Genomic DNA, 12,635 nt, shown 5'->3' with positions numbered 1-12,635 from the left:
GGCTCGCTCACTGCAGCCAGAGCGCTTTCTCGGCCGCGGTCGCTCTTGGGTAAATTCGGCTGCCATGCGAACCAACCTGAACAGCGCCTTTAAATAGCTTCGTTCTCCACCGCAAATCATTCTGCCGACGATAACTGTGTAATGAAGGAAACACTGTTTTCAGTCTGTGCACGGAAAGCTCCAGAGAACTTTGGTTCCTTCCCCATCCTCACCCCCACCATCTCTACCACCTCCTCCAGCCCCATATTAAGACTGATAGATTTTTGGGCAGCAGGTAAATTGGTTTATTATTATCACATGTACCGATGTGCAGTGAAAAACTTTGTTTTGCATACCATCCATATGGGTTATTTCATCACATTAGTGCATTGAGGAAGTACAAGGGAAAATAATAACAGAATGCAGAATAAAGTATTACAGTTGCAGACAAAGTGCAGTGCAGGCAGACAATAAGGTCCAAGGCCATAACGAGACAGATTGTGAAGTCAAAAGTCCACCTTTTACGAGGGATCCATTCAATAGCCTTATAACAGCGGGACAGAAGCTGTCCTTGAGCCTGGTGGTACGTGCTTTCAGGTTTTTTTGTATCTTCTGCTCGATGGAAGGGGGGAGAAGAGAGAATATCCATGGTGGGTGGCGTCTTTGATTATGCTGGCTGCTTTACTGAGACAGCAGGAAGTGTAGACAGAGTCCGTGAAGGACAGGCTGGTTTCTGTGATGTGCTGAGCTGTGTCCACAACTCTCTGCAGTTTCTTGCACTCTTGGGTCGAGTAGTTGCCATAACAATGCTTTCTCTGGTGCACCTATAAAATGTGGTGAAGGCCAAAGGGGACATGCTAAGTTTCTTCAGTCTCATGAGGAAGTAGAGGCGCTGGTGAGCTTTCTTGGCCGTGGCATCTTCGTGGTTGGACCAGGACAGGCTATTGGTAATGTTCATTGCTAGGAACTTAAAGCTCTCAACCCTGTTGACCTCAGCACCATTGATGTAAACTGGAGCGTGTGCACCTCTCCTTTCCTGAAGTCAATGACCAGTTCTCTTGTTTTGCTGACATTGAGGGAAAGGTTGTTGTCATGACACCACGGCACTCGGCTCTCCAGCTCCTTCTTGTGCTCCCGCTCATTGTTATTTGAGATCTGGCCCACGGTGGTGTCATCTGCAAATTTGCAGATGGAGTTAGAGCAGAATCTGGCCAGACAGTCGTGAGTAAAAAGGGAGTAGAGTCAGGGGCTGAGGATGTAGCCTTGAGGGGCACCAGTGTTGAGAATAATTGTGCTGGAGATGTTGCTGCCTATCCTCACTGATTGCAGCCTGTTGGTCAGGAAGTCAAGGATCCAGTCGCAAAGGTGTTGAGTCCTAGGTTTAGAAGTTTGGAGATGAGTTTGCATGGAATTATAGTATTGAAGGCAGAGATGTGATCAATAACAACAGTCTGATGCAGGTGAATCAAGGGAATGTGGGGTTAGTGAAAAAAGCTGGTACAGAAGTAAAATATCAGTCAAGATCAGTATCAGGTTTATTGTCAGTTATGTGTTGTGAAATTGTTTTGTGCCAGCGGGACAGTGCAAGACATAAAAATTACTATAAGTTACAAAAATAAACAAACAGTGCAAAAGGGGAATAATGAGGTTGTGACCATGGTTCATGGACCGTTCAGAAATCTGATGGCAGAGGGGAAGAAGCTGTACTTAAAACATTGAATGCGGGTCTTCAGGCTCCTGTACCTCCTCCCCGATGGTAGTAACGAGAAGAGGGCATGTCCTGGGTGGTGAGGGACTCAAGAGACTGCAGCTACTGAAACCTGGAGCAACACACAGAATGCTGGAGGAACTCAGCGGGTCAGGCAGCATCTGTGGAGGGAAACGGACAGTCAATGTCTCAGGTTGAGATCTTTCATCTTCCCAGACTCGACCCTGTTTTATTCTCCACTTTAACCACCTTCCATTCAAGTCTGTGTATTATCTAAATGACGATTGTCAGATTAAATAGCAATCACCAGTGTCACTTCCAAACTAATCCAAAGGGTTGGTTGGCACTCTTACTCGTGTTTTTTGAGTCACTGTCTATTTTTCTTCAAAGATCATTTCCGGGCACACACTGTGTGTTTCATTACCTGCCACTTTGCAGAACAGATAATGAAACACACATTAGTGGTGTGCAGCAGAACAATGCATACATTGCTCTCAGTGTGCACACGTTTGTTAGGATGGGGAGGGCAATTATTCAATTGCTGTTATAAGGCGATTGAATGGTCCCCTAATGCAAAATGGACGCTATCTCATTATGGCCTTGGACCTTATTGTCTGCCTGCACTGCACTTTCTCTGTAACACTTTATTCTGCATTCTTTTATTATTTTCCCTTGTACTTCCTCAATGCACTGATGTGATGAAATAACCCATATGGATGGGATACAAAACAAAGTTTTTCACTGTACATCGGTATATGTGACAATAATAAACCAATTTGCCTCCTGCCCAGAAATCTATCGATCTTAATATGGGGCTGGAGGAGGTGGTAGAGATGGTGGGGGTGAGGATGGGGAAGGAACCACAGAACAACGGGTCTTTTAATGTTGTGTCTGGAGCTGAGCCCAGTGTGGGTCAGCACACTCGGGGATGGGGCCGGTGCTAGTGCAATGTAGGGACGTGTCTTGGAGCCAAATAATCTTCTGGCGGCGGGTGTTTGCGGGGAGCCCAGAGGGGATGGGGATGAAATGTTGGGCAGTGAGCCCAGGGCAGGACACAGTGAAGGGCGGGGCCCCGGGGAGGGGGACAACAGAGAGACCCCGGGCCCCAGTTTCCCTGGAGGCGGCCACACAGGTCGGCAGAGCGGGGAAGGCGGGCGGGCGTCGCGCTGGGCTCCGGGGACCAGGGGAGGGAGCTGGGACCGGGGTCCCGGGGAGCTCAGCCCATTGACCGGAGGCAGGACGGCCGCTGGGCCGGGCCGGGACGGGACCGGAGGGAGGGGCAGCCCAGGACCTGCACCGGGAGGCGGGGCAGCCCTTCCCCGGGGTTGCTAGGCAACGCCCGGTTCTGCGACGCAGGCTCGGTGCCGCGGTCGGGGAGTGGGTGTGCGCAGGCGCACTGGGATGGCGGCGGCGCGATTGGTGTGGGTGACCCGGGGCCTGGCGGTCGGGGCGGGGGAGGGCACCGAGGGGCAGTGGGAGGGGGAATGAGGGGTTAATGTGGGTGGAGGGAGTAATGAGGGAGGGGAGGGAGAGGGGGATTGAGGGGGTGGGGAGCGGGGAATGATGGTGGGAAATTGGGGAGGGGCAGGGGGAATGAGGGAGGAGGTGGGGGGGGAATGGTGGGGAAATGGGGAGGGGATGTGCAGAAGGGGGCAGTGAGGGATGAGGAGAATGGGGGGAAATGAGGGGAAGGGGGAATTGAGGGGGATTGGGTAAGGGGGAATGATGCAAAGGGGGAAGGGGAATGAGGGGAGAGAGGGGGAAGCTGAGAGGGGGAATGGGGAGGGACAATGTGGGCAGAGATAAGGGGAAGGGGCAGGGTTTGGGGGAATGGGGAGGGACAATGTGGGCAGAGATAAGGGGGAAGGGGCAGGGTTTGGGGGAATGGGGAGGGGGTGAGGACACAATAAAGGAGGGGGAATGAGGGAAGGGACCGGTGAGTGGGGCCTGGGGGCCGATGACATGAGGTCCCCCAGCCCGGAGGCGGAGGGGGGCTGGGCCAGTCCGGGAGGGGCTGATCCCCTCGGCTGGGAGGGATCTCTCTGCTCTCCCCACCTATCCCCCAGTGGCTGGGAGCCCGTGTGGGGAGGGTGAGGGTTGGACAGCCCCGGTCCCTTCACCTCTCCCCCGGTCAATGACAGGGACGGCGCTACAACAGCTGGAAGGAAGATAAAGTGCACAACATCTGCCCAACGTGGGTTAAATGTAACGTGTGACTGGTCGCCCTGAATGTGGTCTGTCCACAGTTCCAGAGAGGTATTTGGGCAATGACCTGGCACCACCCTCTCACATGTTATCCATTGAGAAGGCAGACAGTACTTCAATATAGGGAAGGCACAGAATCTTTGGCCTGAAGTATTAACCCAAAACATTGACAATTTCTTTCCCCACAGATGCTGCTTGACCTGCTGAGTTCCTCCAGCAGATTGTTTGCTGCTCCAGATTCCAGCATCTGCCGTCTCTGGTGTTGACATTAACTCTGTTTCTCTTTCCTCAGATGCTGCCTGAATTGGTGAGTTTTTTCCAGCATTTTCTGTTTTTTTCCTGATTTTCAGCATCTGCAGATTTTCTTTTTTGCATTTATAAAATTTTAATTTTTAGGGTAAAATGGGCTGGAATGATAGAAAAATGGAAGGCTATGTGGGAGGGAAGGGTTAGATAGATCTTAGAGCAGGATAAAACGTTGGCACAACATCGTGGGCCAAAGGGCCTGCACTGTGCTGTAAGGTTCTAAAAGAAACACATCTGGATTAACGATGGGTAAATTAAATGATGCTTTCAGCAGCAGATAAACTGGGCCGGTGGTAGTCAGGTGATGTTACAGTGATGAAATTCAGCCGTAGGTAAAAACTCAGGTCTGTGCCAGACACAACATCAAGGCTGCGTACGGTCAGGCTCAGCTTCAGACGATCTCCTGGGAATGGGGCCAGTGAGCTGAGTGGCGGGGACCAAAGACACCGGCTTCAGGCTTCACACGGTTCGCTTGCAGAACATTTCCGCGCGTTAAACATTGGGTGTTGGTCGAACACGGTGATAGATCTGGGACACTGGAAACGTTGGAGAGGTGAATGTCATCAGCAGACACGTGAGCCTGATATTGTGTCTCATGATGAGATAAACCAGGGATATCGTTTGTAGATCAGAGGATAGATCTCTGAAGCTTTCCGTGCATAGACTGACAACAGTGTTTCCTTCATCACACAGTTATTGTCGGCAGAATGATTTGCGGTCGAGAACAAAGCTATTTAAAAGCGCTATTCAGGTTGGTTTGCATGGCAGCCGAATTTAACCAAGAGCCACCGCGGCCGAGAAAGAGCTCGGCTGCAGTGAGCGAGCCCACTGCGCAGGCATGCAATGCAGGTGATGTCATTTGCGTGCCACCTTGGACCAGGAAGTTTTGTGGGTGTCGGCAGCAGGCAGGAGGGGAGCGCTGCAGCGTGGGTTTCATCAAGTCCGGGGTCCGGCCCACGGTTGGGGTAAGAATCCGTGTGGGCTGCAGGACCACTGCAGGCGGCCACACTGAGCAGTCCCGGCCTTTCTCTCCCCTTTTCCCTCCCGCTCCACACGTAGGACCCAGGCACTTTCGTGCTTTAAATCAAACCAAACCCAGTGAGTGCAGGAAGCCCTCAACAGGTGAGGGCAGCGTCTGTGGAAAGAGAAACAGGGAACTTTTCAAGTCGGAGACCCTTTTGTTAGAGCTGGGAGAGAGCAAAAGTAACTTACAGGGAGGTTTGGGCAGGGGGTGGGAGATATAGATGGGGGGAGGCATAGATTTGGGGAGGGAGGAGAGATAGATGGGGGGAATAGGGATAGATGGGAAGGGGAAGGAGAATTGGGGGGATGGGAGAGAGGGATAGATGAGGGCGGAAAATGAGCAGCTCTGATTGGCTTCACTTCGGCAGCACGAGCCTCGCTCTATGCTTTATCGACCTTTCTGGTTAATAGACTAACAAAGGCAGTTGGAGAAAAGGCAATGTTCACGCTGTGAAATGGGACCAGAACTGTTGCTGAGGCCTGTGGTTCCAGCAACAGCTGCAGCATGTGTTTCACAGTTAATAAAATATCTTTGTGTTTGATTTCTCTCTCACTACCTGCCCTCATTCATCTCAATCACTGACAGATGTGTAAACTAAGGGTGAGGCCAGGGTTGCTGAGGCATTCTCAATCGGCAACGTTCTCTTTGCCCTGTTTTGAAAGAGAAATTGCAGATGCCAGAATCTGAAGTAAAACCAGAAACTGCTGGACAATGCAGCAGGTCAGGCAGCATCTGTGGAAAGAGAAATACAGTTAATGTTTTAGTCTGGAGACTGCTCTTTTATCTGATTGATTGTTTGAAAAATCATAACTTATTGAGCAGTTAGCATTGCCTTATGAAAGAGAAATTTACTAGTGCCCATTTAAAAGTGAGACAAGAGGAAGTTCTTCTTTCAGAAGCTTGAGTCTTTGCAACATCTTGCTACAGAGAACTGTGTGGCAGAGTCCTTGGGTATATTTCAGGTTGGGATGGATTCCTAATCAGTCGGGGAATCGAGGGTTATGGGGACAGGGCAGGAAAGTCAGCCATGATCTTGCTGAATGGCAAAGCAGGCTTGAGGCGCTGAATGTTCTACTCCTGTTCCCACTTCCTGTGGTTTTAATGGTGTATTTATCCATTCCCCATCTTATCTGCAATTTAAAACTTGTTTTTTCACTTTGTTGGTTCTGACAAAGGGTTTCCAACCTGAAACATGATTTGATTCTCTTCCCACAGATGCTGTCTGACCAGTTTCTAGCATTTTCCTTTTTTATTTCAGATCTCCGGCACTTGCAGGTTTTTTGATTTTGCTGCTTTCTCTGCTGGCCCGGCCCAAGGTGTACTCCAGTCCCCGGCTGGTGAATGACTGTTTTGCTGGGACTGTTTTGGAGCCCTGGGGATTGTGGGTATAAATGCGGCCATTGATTCTGCTGCAAAAAGCACTTTGCCTTTGCTCTGCAAGCAGTCGGGACACACAGATGAGCAAACTGAGATTGGGACAGGTCTCCAAACACTGCTGATGTCCAAATCATTGCAGGTAACAGCTATAGTTGGGACTGAGGTCAAAAAAGTGACTAAGTCCAACTCCCAGTGAATAAAAACAAAACGTGTTGTGAAAGTTATTTACCCATGTGGCTAAATTGTGTCAGTTAACACTGTGTTGAAGAAACAAAAATCTTTGTCACTTATGATAATTTTACAACTAAACTATGTTCAATGTCCTCGGCACCTTCTGCTACTGAGAACATGTTCTATTCTGTCTGGATATAGAATGGGATCTAACACTTCTATTCTGGAATATTAAGTGGCAAATAACATTTGGACCACAAAACTGCCACACAATGACAATCTCCAACAAGTGAGTCTAATTGTCTACCCTTCATGTTCAATGATCCTGAGGGCACATACCACCAGGCTCAAGGCCAGCTTCTACCCCACTGTGATAAGACTATTGAATGGTTCCCTTGTACAATCAGATGGACTCTGACTTCACGATCCACCTTGTGACTTTGCACTTTATTGTCGACCTGCACTGCACTTTCTCTGTAGCTCTGACACTTTACTCTGTACTGTTATTGTGTTTACCTGTACTACCACAATGGACTCTGTACTAACTCAATGTAACTGCACTGTGCAATGAATTGACCTGTACAATCAGTATGCAAGACACGTTTTTCACTGTACCTCGGTACAAGTAACAATAATAAACTAATACAATCGCCAAGTCGAACACCATCAACACCCAAAACATTGACTGTCCAATTCCCTCCATAGATGCCGCCTGACCCACTTTGAGTTCCTCCAGCTCCCTTATGTGTTGCTTCACATTTCCAGCATCTGCAGTCTCTTGTGTCTCCATCTGCAGAAGGAGGTAATGTTTTGGGTTTGATACCCCTTTTAACAGTGAAAGACAGAAAACACATTGAATTTCAGTGGCAGAGTAGGTGAGTGAGGCAACGGGTAGAACAAAGGGAAGTGGCAGAAATGGCCCATTCTGATTTTAGATGGAAAGACAACCAGAGATTTTGATGCCAGTTTGGGTGCCTGGAATGTTTCTAGATGGAAGATGATGATGTTTCTCAAGGTTGTGTTTGTCATTGGAACAACAGCTCGCTACAGAGTCTAAATCTCAGCTGAAATGCTGTCCTATACCTATTGATGACTTCTGTAAATTTCTTTTACAGGATAGAAAAAGCAGAGAATTTGTTTATGCGAATCTCAAACACAACAGTGAATTCACACTGGGGAGAGGCCGTTCTCCTGCTCAATGTGTGGGAAAGGATTCACTCATTTTTCTAGCCTGATGATACACCAGCAAGTTCACACCGGGGAGAGGCCGTACACCTGCTGTGAGTGCAGGAAGGGATTCACTCATTCGTCTGACCTGCTGATACATCAGCGGGTTCACACTGGGGAGAAGCCGTACACCTGCTCCGAGTGCGGGAAGGGATTCACTTGGTCGTCGCTTTTGCTGAGGCATCAGAGAGTTCACACCGGGGAGAAGCCGTACACATGCTCCGAGTGCGGTAAGGGATTCACTCAGTCGTCTGAGCTGCTGATACACCAGCGGGTTCACACCGGAGAGAGGCCGTACACCTGCTGTGAGTGCGGGAAGGGATTCACTCGGTCGTCCCTTTTGCTGAAGCACCACAGAGTTCACACCGGGGAGAAGCCATACACCTGCTGTGAGTGCAGGAAGGGATTCACTTGTTCGTCCCTTTTGCTGAGGCATCGTAGACTTCACAGTGGGGAGAAGCCATACACCTGCTCCAAGTGCGGGAAGGGATTCACTTCGTCGTCCCTTTTGCTGAGGCATCAGAGAATTCACACTGGGGAGAAGCCGTACACCTGCTCCGAGTGTGGGAAGGGGTTCACTCAGTCGTCTGAGCTGCTGATACACCAGAGGGTTCACACCGGGGAGAGGCCGTTCACCTGCTGCAAGTGCGGGAAGGGATTTACTCGGTCGTCCAGTTTGCTGACGCACCAGAGAATTCACACCGGGGAGAGGCCGTTCATCTGCTCGACGTGCGGGAAGGGATTCACTCGTTCGTCCTATTTGCTGACACATCAGAGAGTTCACACCGGAGAGAGGCCGTACACCTGCTCCGAGTGTGGGAAGGGATTCACTCGGTTGTCCCAGTTGCAGACGCACCAGAGATTTCACACTGGGGAGAGGCCATTTACCTGTTCAACGTGTGGTAAGGGATTCACTCAGTCGTCGCAGCTGCTGAGACACCAGCAGGTTCACACCAGGGAGAAGCCATACAGCTGCTCCGAGTGTGGGAAGAAATTCACTCAGTCGTCTGAGCTGCTGATACACCAGCGGGTTCACACCGGGGAGAAGCCATACACCTGCTCCGAGTGCGGGAAGGGATTTACCCGGTCGTCAAATTTGCAGATGCACCAGAGAGTTCACACCGGGGAGAGGCCGTACACCTGCTCCGAGTGTGGAAAGGGATTCATTGATTCGTCCCATTTGTTGAGACACCAGCGAGTTCACACCGGGGAGAGGCCGTACACCTGCTCCGAGTGTGGGAAGGGATTCACTCAGTCGTATGAGCTGCTGATACACCAGCGAGTTCACACTGGGGAGAAGCCATATACCTGCTCGGAGTGCGGTAAGGGATTCACTCAGTCATCACATTTGCTGACACACCACAGAGTTCACACCGGAGAGAGGCCGTACACCTGCTGCAAGTGCGGGATGGGATTTACTCGATCGTCAAATTTGCGGACACACCAGAGAGTTCACACCAGGGAGAGGCCTTTCATCTGCTCAACGTGCGGTAAGGGATTCACTCGGTCGTCCTACTTGCTGACACACCAGACAGTTCACACCGGGGATAAGCCATACACCTGCTCCGAGTGAGGGAACAATTCACTGATTCGTCCCATTTGTTGAGACACCAGCGAGTTCACACTGGGGAGAGGCCGTACACCTGCTCCGAATGTGGAAAGGGATTCAATTGGTCATGCCATTTGCTGACACACCAGCAGGTTCAGAGCGGGGACAGGCCCTTTGCCTGCCCTACATGTGGGAAGGGATACACTATGTCATCCAGTCTGGTGATGCACCAGCGAGTTCACTCTGGGGTAAAGATTAAACATGCTCAATATACAACCATCACTGCTACTGAAATCTAGTGCAAGTTCACAAGTGTTGCAGGTGTTCACGGGGGTCGGATTCTGTCGACACTGCTGATCTCGCCCGGGATTGAACCCTATTTATTGGGCATAGTTGATTTTCTTTTGTAATCTCTTTCACTGAGTTAAGAGTTCAATGTTCTGGATCTCTGATTAAAATAAAGCAGTTCTGTTTGAAACACTTTCTCTAAGGCCTTCCTGTCTCTGCAATGTAACAATGAACAGCAGAAAGAGAGGCCATTCAGCCCATCTGGTGCCTTCCAGTTTTTCTGCTCCACACCAGCCTCCTCCCATCTCATCCAGTATGAATATTCAGAGGAATTAAGAGATGCCGCACCGAAATGGGTCCTTTGACTCACTGAGTCTGCACTGATTATCAACCAGTTATTTACTCTGATCCTTCATTAATACATTTTTAAAATTCTTCCCAAATTTGCATTGACCACACCCTGCTTCACCCCCACCACCAGCAGATTCTACTCATCACCCATACATTCGGGACAATTTACAGTACTTTAATAACCTTTCGGCCCACACCTCTTGGGACGCAGGAGGAAACCCACACAGTCATGGGGAGAAGGTGCAAACTCCACACAGTCAACACCCGAGGTCGGGATTGCACCTGGTCAACCCAGGACGTTGGAATGTGAGGCAGCAGCTCTACGAGCTCTGTGCTCCTTCGGCTTCCCATTCAATGCATTCCTGTCTCTCTGTGTGGTGACACGTTCCATGTTGTTGGACTCTGTGGGTGAAGAGTTTCCCCGGATTTCCCTGCAGGACTTTTGCTGTTGAGCGATCCTCTACCTGTGGATGTGCACGGCAGGAATATGCACTGGCTCCCAGTTTAGCGACACCCTGCAGCGTGGTGATTAGTTGCAGCACTCGTGCTCCTGGAGTACAAACGCTAATGATTACGTCCCACACTGTACTCAGTCCTCGTTATCCACTGATCTGTGCCCTGAGAGGGCCTTAGTGGTATCCATAATTTTGGTTATCCGTGTGGATTCTAATCCCCTGTTCACATGGTGTACCTGAAAAAAACATCCCTTTGGGATGCCTGTTGCTGTGCCTGGAACCTGGCACGTGCCTGTTCTTGCAGCAATGAATCACCCAACAGTTGCTATGGAGAGGCTGCCGGGGGTGGGGGCTGACGTTGAATAGGCCGGGCTGAGTGGTGCATCCCCCGTCGCTGTGATGCAGAGTGTGGGCCACAGCTGGTGAGTCCAGCCCTTGCCAGGGACTGGCAGCACCTGCTCCATGTGTTGACAGACCCAACTGGATCTCACTGGTGTCCCTCGCCAACCTTCACAACTCACCCCAACCCCAGGATTTCCCAATGGTAACGAGCGCAAAGGCCCGCAGACCTCAGCAGTGGGTCACACTGGAGCACCACGTCCCAATGCTGTGTGGCTGCAACACTCAACCCAGCCCATTCAACACCAGCCCCATGGGCAGCATCTCAACACTGAGCCATTGTAACCCAAGGGTCCTTGACTTGAAATATTAACCCTGCTTCCCTTTCCACAGATGCTCAGTGCTTCAGGCATTTTTTTTTACAGAAAATGCTAGAAATATTATTTTCATTTACCTTTGAATTTCCTGTCACATCTCTCTCAGCAATGCCAACATTGAAGAAATTCTCTTCTGCTCTCTGGCAGTATTTCTGTCCATCTCTTTTGCCCGTTCTGGTGACGGACCTTTGAGCCAAAATGTTATTTCTGCCTCCCTTTCCACAGTTGCTGGGCCAGGGTCCAGGATGTGTTGGATCGGGTAGAGAACCTCCTGAAGCTTGAAGTCCGGTAAACTTTGGTATTAACAACATGGGTAGAAAAAGGAATGATATCCTGCAAGGTGTGTTTGGGCAGAAGGTTAAAAGGGTGTGTCATGTGTAAATAGGAGGTAGGATGGATGAAACGTGGCTGAAGAGCTGGTGCAGGAGAGAGGGCTTTAGTTACTGGATCATTGGGATTGTTTCTGGTGTAATGTGAAAGGTCATGGCTGTCATGTGCCACCACTGATGTCTGGTCGAAAGTGACACCACTGTCAATCAGGGTGTAACCCCACCCAGCCATTAGCAGCACACTCTGACCATTGGTCCCTGTGCACACCTCTCATACCTGGCCACGACCCATTGGACTTCTTGAATTACCTGAGCTAGCTCCACCCAGCTCTCCAGCACAATAAAGGATGCCTCATACGTGTGGCCCACTTTTTGATTGCTGCCAGGGTCGAAACCACGTCGAGGGACCACTGGTAAGAGTGTGTGCATCCACAGGGGTTTAGGGGCATTTTTAAGTGGATTCCCAGCAGTGTAGAGCCGTTGCTTGTCCCAGAGGCAGGGAGGGGTTTAGGCACCATATTGTGTTTTACCCTGACCATTTCCAACTAGCTTACTCTGTGTGTGCATCTGTGTGTTACTTTGTGTGTGTGTGTATGCGCACTTCACCCCCATTGCGACTCCCCTCACGTTTCGCGATTACCCGTGTGCGAGTGTGCATCCGTTCCTGTCATTCTGTTCCCGCATTTGTCTTTGTAAATAAATTCTTTTTAAAATCCAAAGACTGTGTCCGGATACCCTACTTTTGAGACCCGAAAGAACCTTTTCCCACAACAATTGGCGTTGCGAGCAGGATCTCAAAGGTCTTGGCCGGACACAGATGCGGATAGGATGTTCTGGAACAAGGGGAAGAAGGAAAGTGTAGGCACTGGATTCCCGGGTGGTCCGACCAGAGTGAGGGATTTGGGAGCTTGGCCAGTCTGCTGGCAGACCACGGGAAGCCAGTGGACTGG

General features: G+C 50.2%; 1 protein-coding gene across 1 annotated transcript; it reads left to right on the top strand.

The window, feature by feature from the left end:
- The first annotated feature begins 4,959 nt into the window (after window positions 1-4,959).
- LOC127576408 (zinc finger protein 239-like) lies at window positions 4,960-9,570 on the top strand. The gene is made up of 4 exons (XM_052026918.1): window positions 4,960-5,163; window positions 8,347-8,543; window positions 8,775-9,023; window positions 9,363-9,570. Exons 1-4 carry the CDS (start codon window positions 4,960-4,962, stop codon window positions 9,568-9,570), a joined length of 858 nt encoding a protein of 285 aa, XP_051882878.1.
- Window positions 9,571-12,635: the final 3,065 nt, after the last annotated feature.

The sequence above is a fragment of the Pristis pectinata genome, chromosome 12, assembly GCF_009764475.1.
Source record: "Pristis pectinata isolate sPriPec2 chromosome 12, sPriPec2.1.pri, whole genome shotgun sequence".
NCBI lineage: Eukaryota > Metazoa > Chordata > Chondrichthyes > Rhinopristiformes > Pristidae > Pristis > Pristis pectinata.
Note: the sequence above shows the minus strand (reverse complement) of the source record. Positions and strands in the feature narration are given on the sequence as shown.

Coding starts and splice junctions, on each gene's coding strand:
- LOC127576408 (XM_052026918.1), top strand. CDS start 4,960: ATGGCAGCCGAATTTAACCAAGAGCCACCGCGGCCGAGAAAGAGCTCG. Junction 5,164..8,346: donor GGGTCCGGCCCACGGTTGGG/GTAAGAATCCGT, acceptor CTTTTGCTGAAG/CACCACAGAGTTCACACCGG. Junction 8,544..8,774: donor ATTCACACTGGGGAGAAGCC/GTACACCTGCTC, acceptor GACACATCAGAG/AGTTCACACCGGAGAGAGGC.